At 39.6% G+C, this 11,432-nt stretch overlaps 1 protein-coding gene across 1 annotated transcript; it reads left to right on the top strand.

Annotated features, from left to right (window-relative positions):
• The first annotated feature begins 1,751 nt into the window (after window positions 1–1,751).
• On the top strand, window positions 1,752–3,632 carry LOC136218694 (legumin B-like). Its single transcript, XM_066005745.1, has 4 exons — window positions 1,752–2,124; window positions 2,200–2,441; window positions 2,520–3,038; window positions 3,126–3,632. The coding sequence occupies exons 1-4, from the start codon at window positions 1,785–1,787 to the stop codon at window positions 3,510–3,512; spliced, it is 1,488 nt and encodes a 495-aa protein (XP_065861817.1). The 5' UTR covers window positions 1,752–1,784; the 3' UTR covers window positions 3,513–3,632.
• The last annotated feature ends 7,800 nt before the right edge of the window (window positions 3,633–11,432 follow it).

Genomic DNA, 11,432 nt, shown 5'->3' on the forward strand with positions numbered 1-11,432 from the left:
TATTAATGTTACAATTCATGTTAGACAGAAAAGTAGCTCAATCACACGAGCGTTTTCCCTTTGCTTTGTCACATGGTGACAAATAGAAGGATGAGGTTTTTTTTTTAACACTTTGAGAGCATGTTCAATAACAGAAACCTCCTTGCAGAAACAACGAAAGAAGTTTCATCACGGTGCAAGATGATGACATATACTACATGTGTATGAAACAAATTAAATGTAATTTAAAAGGAAAATTTGAGACAACTTAAAGCCTTCTATCTATATAGTTGGGAGTAATCACTAGAAATAGTGAACTAAAGTTAGATGTTTTGGCACATCTAAACCCAATATGGTGTTACGATGAGAGAAATGCTCATCTTTCAAAGAAAGAATACAACACCATAACACATGTTTTATACCATGTGTGCTTTAGCAGCACAAGATGGAAAAGATCTGATCTCGCATTTTCCTAGTATGAGACTTACATCGTGAAATCATGATTTCTCAAAAAAAAAAAAAATATGCTTAAGACCCTTAACATATTCTAGAAGTATATTCTAATATGGTTACCTTAGATTATTTTATAAATAAAATTGAAAAAAAAATTATACGATTATTTATATATATAAAAATAAAAATGACAATCGATGTTATACGTATTGACTTAATCGACTTTGATCACATGGACCTTAATGACTCCCTATTAATGTAGATTTGGTAGCTTCTTTATTTGTAGTGTTTTTTGTTTTTCGTCATTTTATAGATGGTTATGGTATGTCTCCCTATATAGGTGTTATCACGTTGTTTTTAATGAAAAAACAGAAGAATTTTATCTATCATCATATAGATTTGGCTCATTGAAAGATCATGAAGTCATTGATGTAGAAAAAGAGTATGAAGTCAATTCTGAGTATGAAATCATTGAAAGATTTGGTTCATTAATAGATTTGGCTCATTGAAAGATCATGAAGTCATTGATGTAGAAACAGAGTATGATATTTATCAACGAAGACAAACTTGTATGCAAAACGAATAAACGACAATTCATCAATCAATCAGGCACATCTTGATTGCCCAAGCTTAATTTTCAAGAGAAGACTCTAAACAGTACCAATCTCTTATAACCACACACAATGGCATGGCTTGTCCATCAATTATGTAAAAGAAAAGTTTAGAGAGCAAACCCAATTAGTGAGAGATTCTACAATACACCCTAGTAATATACAAATATTATTATTTATATCCATTTATTAGTCCTCTAGTTCTATCAACCCAAGTCACTTAGTGGAACCAAAGGAGCCATGATCCAACTAAAAATCCGGTTTTATATCCGATCCGGTTCTGACAACAATGTTATAAAACACGAGTTAAAATTATACTATTGTAAATTTAACTACTTATATAATAGACCACTCTGGGTTTATTTGTTTTACAGTAAATTGATGAATATTGTTTGTGATTTCCTTTGTAAATAAGGTAATTAATTTATAGATACTAGTGATGAACGATTAATTGGAGGTTTTGGTTGAAAATGAGCATATAATCTTTATGGATATTCCCTTGTAAAGCAACACATATATAAATGATGTAAATTGGCAACACGTACCCTGATGGAAAAAGGTATGTGGAAGCAAGAAAGAGCATGAAATCCATGCAACAGAAGAAGACAACTCCACATGCAGAAACAATCACAACACCACGCCGATCGATTTGCCACGTCCAGAACTCTAAGCTGCAATTCATTCACTATAAATACATTCCATCAGTGTCCTCAATTTCATCATTGCACAGCACATAAAGTTATGGGTAACCTTTCATTGCTCTCACTTGGTATCTGCTGCCTTGTTCTCCTCCACGGCTGTGCTGCTCAAATAGAGCAAGTCACAACAGAGCATGGCTCCCAGGGAACTAGGCAACAGCGACTACATCGTTCCAAACAGGATGAATGCCGACTCGAACGCATAAACGCTGTGGAACCCTCTCGCAAAATTCAATCAGAGGCTGGAACTACTGATATCTGGGACGAGAATGATGAACAATTCCAGTGCGCTGGTGTTGTAGCTATGCGCCACACTATTCAAGAGAGAGGCTTGCTTTTGCCCCAATATGTCAACGGGCCTAAGCTTATCTACGTTGTACAAGGTACGTATCCTTAATTAATTTCTTCTAATTTGGTGCTCCATGTCCATCACTTTTAATTTGGAATATCTATATCAGGCAATGGTGTCCAGGGAGCAGTATTCCCAGGTTGTCCAGAGACATTTCAGTCACCATCACGGAGAGGAGAGAGGCAAAGGGAAGATCAGCACCAGAAGGTTCGTCAACTCAGAGAGGGTGACGTTATTGCCTTGCCTGCTGGAGTTGCTCAATGGGTTTATAACAATGGCAGAACTCCTCTTGTTCTTGTCCAAATCATTGACACCGCAAATCCTGCCAATCAGCTCGACCAGAATCACAGAGTAATTTCATCGAACACCTATCTTGCATCTATATAATATTTACACACAATTTAGCTTACCATTATTAATTGATATCAGGATTTCTTCCTAGCTGGCAACCCTCAACAAGATGTACAGAGCTTGAGAGGATCTTCAAGAAGCCAGAGAGGCCGCGAAAGCAGAAGGGGGCTTGGACGAGACAATGCAGGAAATATCTTCTCAGGCTTAGACGAGCAGATGTTAGCTGATGCTTTCAACATCAACACCGATCTTGCAAGAAGGCTGAGGAGTGAAAACGATAACAGAGGAATAATTGTAAGCGTGGAGCGTGAACTTGAAATGGTTACACCAGCACAAAGCCAAGAAGAAGAACAAAGGGAAAGGGAAGAAGAAAGGCAAAGAGAATTCGAGAGAAGACGTGGATCATCATCATCAAGACGCACAGTTAATGGAGTAGAAGAAACATTCTGCACAGCAAGGATCAAACACAACATCAATGACCCATCACGCGCTGATGTATTCAACCCACAAGCTGGACGTGTAACCAACATCAACAGCCTTAACCTCCCCATCCTCAGCCACCTCCGCCTCAGCGTTCAGAAAGGTGTCCTCTACAGCGTAAGCATCCCCCTCGTCCCTAATTCAATCTCTTAATCTTAATTTCCTGATCTTAATTTCTTGTTTCTAATTTCAATTTGACTTCAGAATGCTATAATGTCACCCCACTGGAACATGAACGCCCACAGCATCTGCTACTTCACCAGAGGAAGCGGCCGCGTTCAGATCGTTGACGAAAACGGCCGGACTGTATTCGACGGCCAAGTTCAGGAAGGACAGATGCTCACTGCTCCACAGAACTTCGTCGTGGTGAAGAGGGCAAACGACGAGGGATTGTCCTGGGTCGCATTCAAGACTAATGACAACGCCAAGATTAACCAACTCGCCGGTCGTGTCTCAGCCATCAGGGCTATGCCCGATGAAGTCGTAGCCAACGCTTTCCAGGTCTCCAGGGAGGACGCAAGGAGGCTCAAGGAGAACAGGCAGGAAGTAACCCTCTTCAGCCCCTCCTCCAGGTCAAGCTCCAGATATTAAAATTAATAAGCTATATGCAAACTGTAATAAGAGAGGAAATGGAAAATAATAAGCCTTTAGTGGGCAAATTGTGTATGTGTTTATATTTCATATGCGGGAGAATGGAAGTTTAATGTTCAAGCTTGCTTTTTTGAGTTAAATAAAGCCCATAAATATATTTAAACCAATAATAGTTCTATTTTACTTTTGGATTTTTTCTATAAATAATGTCAAATTTGTTAATAAGTCTCTATAAAATATTAGGTTTTTTTTAACTGTGGTCGGTTTCCGATATATGAAGATCTCACTTTTTGAAAAGTTTGTTAAAAATATTACAACACTCTACTCATTCTTTTAAATGTTAGGTTAAAATTATTACATATTGTACTCATTTTTTTTTTTTTTTTTTTGGTAAGAAGGGAAGAAAAAAAAACAAACAAACAAAAACCTAACCCGGGATCAGTCTAGGAAGACTGACCCCAATCCTATCCTCAAGAAGAGAAGGTAACAGAAAAGAAGGAGGAACGGAAAGGGTAGAAACACCTAACATCCCCCCATGCCCAGCAGCTGCTAAGCGATCCGCCACGCGGTTTTGCTCCCTATAAATATGGGAGAAGGTAAGAGAATCGAAGGCAGGACGAAGCCTCAAGATGGCTTTAATGAGATTCTGACTCTTAAGACAAACAGCCTGTCTATCCGAAATCCTGTTGATAGCCTCCAAATTGTCAGACTCCACCGAAAGTCTTTTAACACCCATGCGAATGGCGAGTTTAATGCCAGACAAGATCCCCCAGAGCTCTGCAGTAAAGGAGGAGCCCGTACCTAAGTTATGGGTAAACCCAGCCAGCCAGGCGCCACCAGCATCCCGAAGAACTTATGTTAACTGTTGGTTAAAATTACTGTACATTATTGTGAAAATCTCAGTTTTTGAAAATCAGGGACAGACATATCAGTCTGAATAATCGGTCTAGAGAATTCACTGTTCTCATATATGGGGCAGCGAACAAACGAAAACAGTGTATTCGTTTAAAAAAAATCTATATTCGTTCAAAAAAAATGGGAAATGGTAAAATATCCAACTTTTCCTTCTAGTTTTACATATAAACACCATACTAGTTTTATATATAAACACTATACATTTATTCATTTCCCGTTCTATAGTATATTTGTAAATGTTACGAATATACTGTATTTCTAATATTTTTTAATAAAGATGTATTTTTTAATAAACAATCATCTTATAAACAAGGCACGTGGTCTTAATCTCTTAAGGGGAGCTTCTTCCTCTAATAGACAAGGCACAGCTCTGGGGGACACGATAAAAAACAATCAGACTCAGACTTGGAGAAAGCCACTCTATGGATTTGTCAAAGTGCAACGTCGATGCTACCGTATGGAGCGAAACTAGTTTGTTCGGTGCTGGAGCTGTCATCCGCAATGACGACGGAGCCCTCCTAATCGGCGCTAGCATGTATAGCGAAGGAACCGTTTCTGCAAAACTCGCAGAAGCGCTGGCATTGAAGGAAAGTCTAATTTGGGCCCAAACATTGCACTACGACCTGACTGAATTCGGAAACGTGATTGCAGAAGATAAATCAATTTTTAAATCATGCTCAAGTTTCTCAGTAGTTTATGTTTCAAGATTAGCGAACGATGCAGTCCATGTTCTGGTAATGAATATTCGGACTTATGATAATTTTTTTATTCATTATTCTTTTCCTGTAAATCTTTTCCTCTAATTATTAGAGCCAGTCTAATTAGGGACGTCTCCATTTGTTCACAATAAAGTTATGAGTTTCCTTTCAAAAAAAAAGAATCATCTTATAAACAAAGTATGAAAATATTTATATTCATACAAACAATTGTTGGTCCCTTATAACGTAACAAGTTAGTTTCAAGGGGGGGATAGGAACTAATTTAAAATTTTAGTACGTTAAGGCTGACTTCTTTTTCTTTGAAAAATGATTACATAGCGCGCTGAGTAAATTAAGACACTAGCTTAGTCAACTGGTGACTAAGTCAGCTTCTTTCTTTGAGTCAGGAGATAGCACTTCAGTCTATTCCTGAACTCAGATACTCAATACACACAACTCAGCGTGACCTCTTTACTTGGTTAGTTTTGTTTAAGCAAGCAATATATATATTAAGGAGTTTAAGGTTAGAAAGATGTTACTCAGCAGATTTATCCAGGTTCGGCCTCTAAGCCTACGTCCTGTCCCCGGAACACGTTCCGAGCTTTCGAATTCTCTACTGAGCTCTTTAACGGTAGAGCATCAAACCTTTTACAACTTAGAAGCTGAGTATAACAAAGAGTACCTTCCTCTATACCTCTACTCACTCCTAATCTCTCGCTGAGTACTATAACCGAGTACTCAGCCTCTCCTTTCTAATCTCTAGAAATGATAAAGATTTGTCCTAAACAACAATTGTTAAGACACCTTAGATGATTGAATAATCACTCTAGACTTTTACACGAAAGATATAGAATTTGGTGTAAGTATTTGCTTTGCTTTTTCTCACAGAACTTCGAGTAGAATTTTGGTCAGCGTAATGGCTTGATGAAGATCTGCATAGAATGAAGCAACTGAAAGGCCCTATTTATAGAGACGTCTGAGGTATTAGTCACTTCGAATTTCGAAATAACCGTTGGAGGGAAACGGCTTCCTATCGTTGTCACTCAGTCCTGCTCAGTGCTCTTGGCCAATCAGATTCAAGTATCTTCTGTCTTCGGTCAGTACTGAGCAGCTTTTAGTCAGTCCGGCAGAATGTCTCTCCATTTATGGTAAGGTCAACTAGACAGCTTTCTGTGTCTTCTGAACTTTACCCAAAGTAGAAATACTTTATCTGGAAGTTGTTCTTGCTCAGCTGTTATCTTGTACTCTTTATCGATACAACTCAGCAGCTTCGTTCCGAAGTTGTTCAACGAAGGTCTTCTCGATCCTTCTTTCGCTGAGCTGCGTTTTGTACACAATGACAGCGTTTTGCACACGCGGGATGAGTGGTCTTGATCTGTTTGACTTGGGCTTTGACTTCCGTATTGGGCTTTAAGCCTTTTAGTCTTTATGTCTTATAAACAATTTAACTCAACATTGAACAAACACATTAGTGTAATAAATCAAAGCATTTAAACTTAGTGTGTTTAGAATATATTTAATTTTACTTAAATAATTTTGTCAAATCAAAATCATGTGGAAAGGTGTTTCAACAAACTCCTCCATTTTGATATTGGCAAAACTATTCAGCGAAGAACTCAGTGTTGAGCTCCCCTATGATAGTTGTCCTAATATTACTTAGCAGACTCCCCCGTCAGGGTTGAGCTACTAACTTAGTTTTACTCTAAATATTTTAAGGTTTAATCGAGTAAGTCTAAGGTCAGTTTTCAGATATAGGTCAGCTCATGGAACATATTCTATTTTACTCAATGTTAAGCGGAAGATTTAACATTCAGAGAGCGCTGAGTATTTTATTGTTCAATGGGTCTTATGAGACAGTGTTTAATAAACATACAAGATAATGTCAAACATTTTATCAGCATAGCATACAATCAACAAGTATTATAAACAGTAAACACAGTTGATGTATTTGAAGATACATAATAACATAATACTCAGCATCATATAAAATAACTCAAGTTTGGATAAAAAGATGCAAGTATTGTATTGAAATAAAGTAGTCAGCATATACAGCAAAAAGATAAGCAAAAAGAAACATAGAAACTACAAAGTAATAAACAAACTGAGTTAGCCTATTTCTATTTCTTCTTCTTATGCTTAGACTGACTACTTCTAGCAGCCTCCTGCTAAGTTCTAGCTTGTTCTTTCTCCCCCGTTTTGTCAGTATCGGGAGGAGGAGAAATTCTAAAGGAGTCGGTTAAGGCCGTATTGGTCAGTAAGGCGGACAACTCCTTAAGCTTGTCGGCACTTTCATTGATGTCGTCGAAGATAGCAACGCCATCATCCAAGACCTCTTTAGGTATACTGAGTTCAGCTGCGCTGAGCATGCTCAGTATGTAGGCTTGAGACTTACCCACCCAAGTAATTGTATCTGACAGTGCAGCAAAAACTTGATGAAATGTCTTCACTAAGGCTGAGTCATAATATTGACGTTGGATATTGTAGTGACGCACATGGGTGAAAGTCTTTTGGGTAGTGACCAGTATCTCATTATGCTTCATTTGGTCAGTGTCCATCTCTTGCTTATTCAAGTTCAGCAAACGAACGGCTTCGCTAATTTGCTCCACCGAGCATTGAGAGTAGGAAGCCAGCTGATGGTTGGTCTTGTTTTGCTCAGTGTGAAGCTGGGCAAAGAGCATCTTAACTTCAGCAGAAGTTGCATATTGAGTGTTCGCAGCTGACAAGGTCTGGAATTGTCCCTGAAGAGTGTTGAGATGTTGAACCATTGTCAGTTGGAGCTCAGCCAACTTCGTTAATGAGTCCTGCTTGGGATGTTGTGATTGAATTGAGATCATAACACTTAGCAGATCCTTCAGTCCTTTAACTTCATTTAAAAGCTGAGCGACTTGGGACAGCTGAGTTGACTCATTGTTGGTAGACCCAGCAGCAGGTTCAGCATTTTGATGAAGATTTTTGATTAATGACTGCACCGAGTTGATGATTTGTCTACCAGACTCGGTGGCATGCAGATAGCTAAGTGATCCTTCATCAGGTTGCCTAGTTTCCTCAGTGTGACCAGTTGATGGAGGAGTAGAATTTTTCTCAGTGACGACATGGTCAGTGACTGGAAGGGGGTTTTCAATCTGCACTTGTTTCTCTTGTAGAGATGATTGATCGACAGGAAGGATTGTTGGTGCAGAAGTAAGCTGAATGGGTTCAGTGCTGACAGGGGCAGGAGTTTCCTGAGTCAGCACAGTGCTTAGAGCAGCAGCATTAGCGAGAACTTTCTCAGTTTGGCTTGTAGGGTTGGCAGAAGCATTCAAGTCGGCTTGTTCCTGTAGTGAAGAAATAGAGGCTTACTTTTCAAGAGAAGCTGGCAGAGAAGAAGAAGTTTGTTTGCTGAAAAATTTTAGCTTAAGTGTAGAAGGGTCTTTGGTCGGCTTCTGGACAGGAAGGTCAATGACAGTTGTCTGACTTGCCTTTACTAGTCTTCTTCTTCGAGGAGGTGTAGTGTCAACTGGGATAAACTCTACTGAGTGAGGAGGAGAAGTCTCTTCTTGATCAGCATTGAGCTAGTCAGTTTGTTCTTGTTCTTCATCTGCAGCCAACTCAGTATTAGCTGGAGCCTTTGTTCTTTTCCCTTCTTTAGGACAGTCTCCTCAGCAGGCTGATCAGCACCTTTGGCTTTTTTAATCGGTTGGTCAAACTTTAAGGCACGCAGCGCAGCAGCTGTGATCTCAGAGCCTTGGGCCTCAGTTTCCTCGGATAGGTCAATCTGATGGTCTATGAGGATTCTGGTAATGAGTGAGCCCAGCCTTAGAGTTCCAGTGCTCCTTTGGAAGCCGACAATTAAGAATACTGGCATGTTGATAGGCTTGTAGGTCAGCATATGCCATATGAAGCATTGCTCAAAGTTTGTTGCTGAGCTGGTGCAATTTATCTTTGGGAAGATATAATTGGTCAGCAGGTAGTGTGCCATCTTTTGGTGCTGGCCCATTGAGGAACTGGAGATTTCTCTAGAATGGCCAGCGGGCTTGCAGAAGGTGGCAGAGTACCCAGTTCCTTCATGATCACCAGTCCTCCTCAGTTTTGTTCCTTCATTCTTTAGTTTCAGCAAGTTTGCAATGTAGGTAGGGTTGACAAAAATTGTTTTCTCTTTTACCACAGTTACTAGGTGGTCCTGGTTATCATCAGCAACCCGCAGATTATGGTAGAGTTCCCTTACTAAGTCAGGGTAAGTTGGATCTATGATTGAGAACAGCTCGGTCCAGCCATTCTTCGATATCCATTCACAGAATGGTTGCTCGGTTTCTACGAAAGCCTCAGAGAACCACCTTGAGTGGTCAATCTTCCATTCTCTAATGTTTTCGAAGACCTTAGTATAGGTTCTGACTTTGGCCGGCTTTCCTTTAGAGGAGGTGGCTTGGCTAGCTTTGCCTTTGCTCGGTGTAGTGGCCTCAGTCGTTCCAGGCGGAGTAGAATGCCTGGAAGGTTCATCGGAACTGGTCTTAGAGTGACCGGCACCGGAGATGTTCAAGGAAATCTTAGTCATAGTTTCAGAGAGGGGTTTGGAAGTTTTGAGAGTTTTTAGAGAGAAAGTATTTATGCCAGAGAATTCGGTAAGTGTAAAGAGACAAAAGTGGGAATTTGCCCATTATTTATAGCTGTGAGAAGTGGATCTTATCGAATCCATGTGTCAGTTTTGCCTTGGGATTGTCAACCGACAAGGATCCTGGCATTTATGACACATTCGGCGCATACGTCATCCTAGGTGGCTATTCGCGTGCTTTAGCATTAAATGCAACGGATCTTATACTCAGCGTTTAGAATTCTAAACGTTTTATATTCTGAGTAGTCAGTTTTACACAAACGGGTGATTTAAGTAATTGATTTCTCAGTTTGAGATAACTACTCGGTGCCAATATTTGCTCAGTATGTGATATTCATTCATTTAGCATTAAATACTCAGCATACATCTATCCACTCAGCAAGTAATAGCATAAGTCATTCAGCATGGCAATTCACTCAGCATGAATATATATTAAGAGCTGGAATTTACTGAAGAGGATTAAACATACCAATGGCTTCTATCAGTATGCTGAACTGCTCACGAGCCAGTGGCTTTGTGAAGATATCTGCAAGCTGCTCATCCGTTGGGACATAGGTCAGCTTGATCTCGCCCTTGAGTACATGGTCTCTAATGAAGTGATGTCTGATGCTGACATGCTTCATCCTGCTGTGCTGGATTGGGTTCTTTGATAGATCAATTGTACTTTTGTTGTCACATTTGACTTCAATTGTCTTTGTTTGAACACCATAGTCTTCGAGCTGTTGCTTGATCCAAAGGACTTGGGCAACACAGCTTCCAGCAGCAATGTACTCAGCTTCAGTGGTAGACAAGGCTACTGACGCCTGCTTCTTGCTGAACCAGGATACAAGACAGCTTCCTAGGAAGTGACATCCTCTAGAGGTGCTTTTTCGTTCAAGCTTGTCCCGTCCATAGTCAGCGTCAGTGTATCCAAGGAGTGTGAAATCATGAGTGTTAGGATACCATAAACTTGCGTTCACTCAGCTTTGTAAATATCTAAAGATTCTTTTTATAGTTATGTAATGAGATTCTTTAGGGTTAGATTGATATCTAGCACAGTAGCATACTGAGAACTGAATGTTCGGTCTACTTACTGTTAAGTAAAGTAGAGAGCCTATCATACCTCGATACAATTTGTTGTCTACTGACTTACCATTCTCGTCAGCACAAAGGACAGTGTCAGTGCCCATAGGAGTAGATATTGGCTTGCAATTTTCCAGATCATATTTCTTCAATATCTCCTTGGCATATTTAGCTTGACTGATGAAGATGCCATTTTTTCCTTGTTTAATTTGAAGTCCAAGGAAGAAGTTGAGTTCTCCCATCATTGACATTTCAAACTCAGTCTGCATTTGCTTGCTAAATTCCTTGCACATTGACTCGTTAGTTGCACCAAAAATGATATCATCAACATAAATTTGAGCCAACAGGGTATCTTTACCCTTTCTCTTAATGAATAAGGTTGTATCAGCTTTGCCTCTGACATAATTTCTAGTCAGCAGGAAACTGGTCAGCCTCTCATACCAAGCACGTGGTGCTTGCTTGAGGCCGTACATAGCCTTTTTGAGTTTATTAACGTGGTTTGGGAATTTAGAATCCTCAAACCCTAGAGGCTGATTAACATAAACTTCCTCGTTTATAACTCCATTAAGGAATGTACTCTTAACATCCATTTGAAATAGTTTAAAGTTCATATAACTTGCATAAGCGCATAAAATTCTAATAGCCTCTAGCCTTGCC

The sequence above is a fragment of the Euphorbia lathyris genome, chromosome 2, assembly GCF_963576675.1.
Source record: "Euphorbia lathyris chromosome 2, ddEupLath1.1, whole genome shotgun sequence".
NCBI lineage: Eukaryota > Viridiplantae > Streptophyta > Magnoliopsida > Malpighiales > Euphorbiaceae > Euphorbia > Euphorbia lathyris.

Bases quoted from the DNA above. Each gene is read 5' to 3' on its own strand.
- LOC136218694 (XM_066005745.1), top strand. From the start codon at position 1,785: ATGGGTAACCTTTCATTGCTCTCACTTGGTATCTGCTGCCTTGTTCTC. The intron at 2,125-2,199 runs GTACGTATCCTT...TATCTATATCAG, and splicing joins GCTTATCTACGTTGTACAAG to GCAATGGTGTCCAGGGAGCA. The intron at 2,442-2,519 runs GTAATTTCATCG...AATTGATATCAG, and splicing joins AGCTCGACCAGAATCACAGA to GATTTCTTCCTAGCTGGCAA.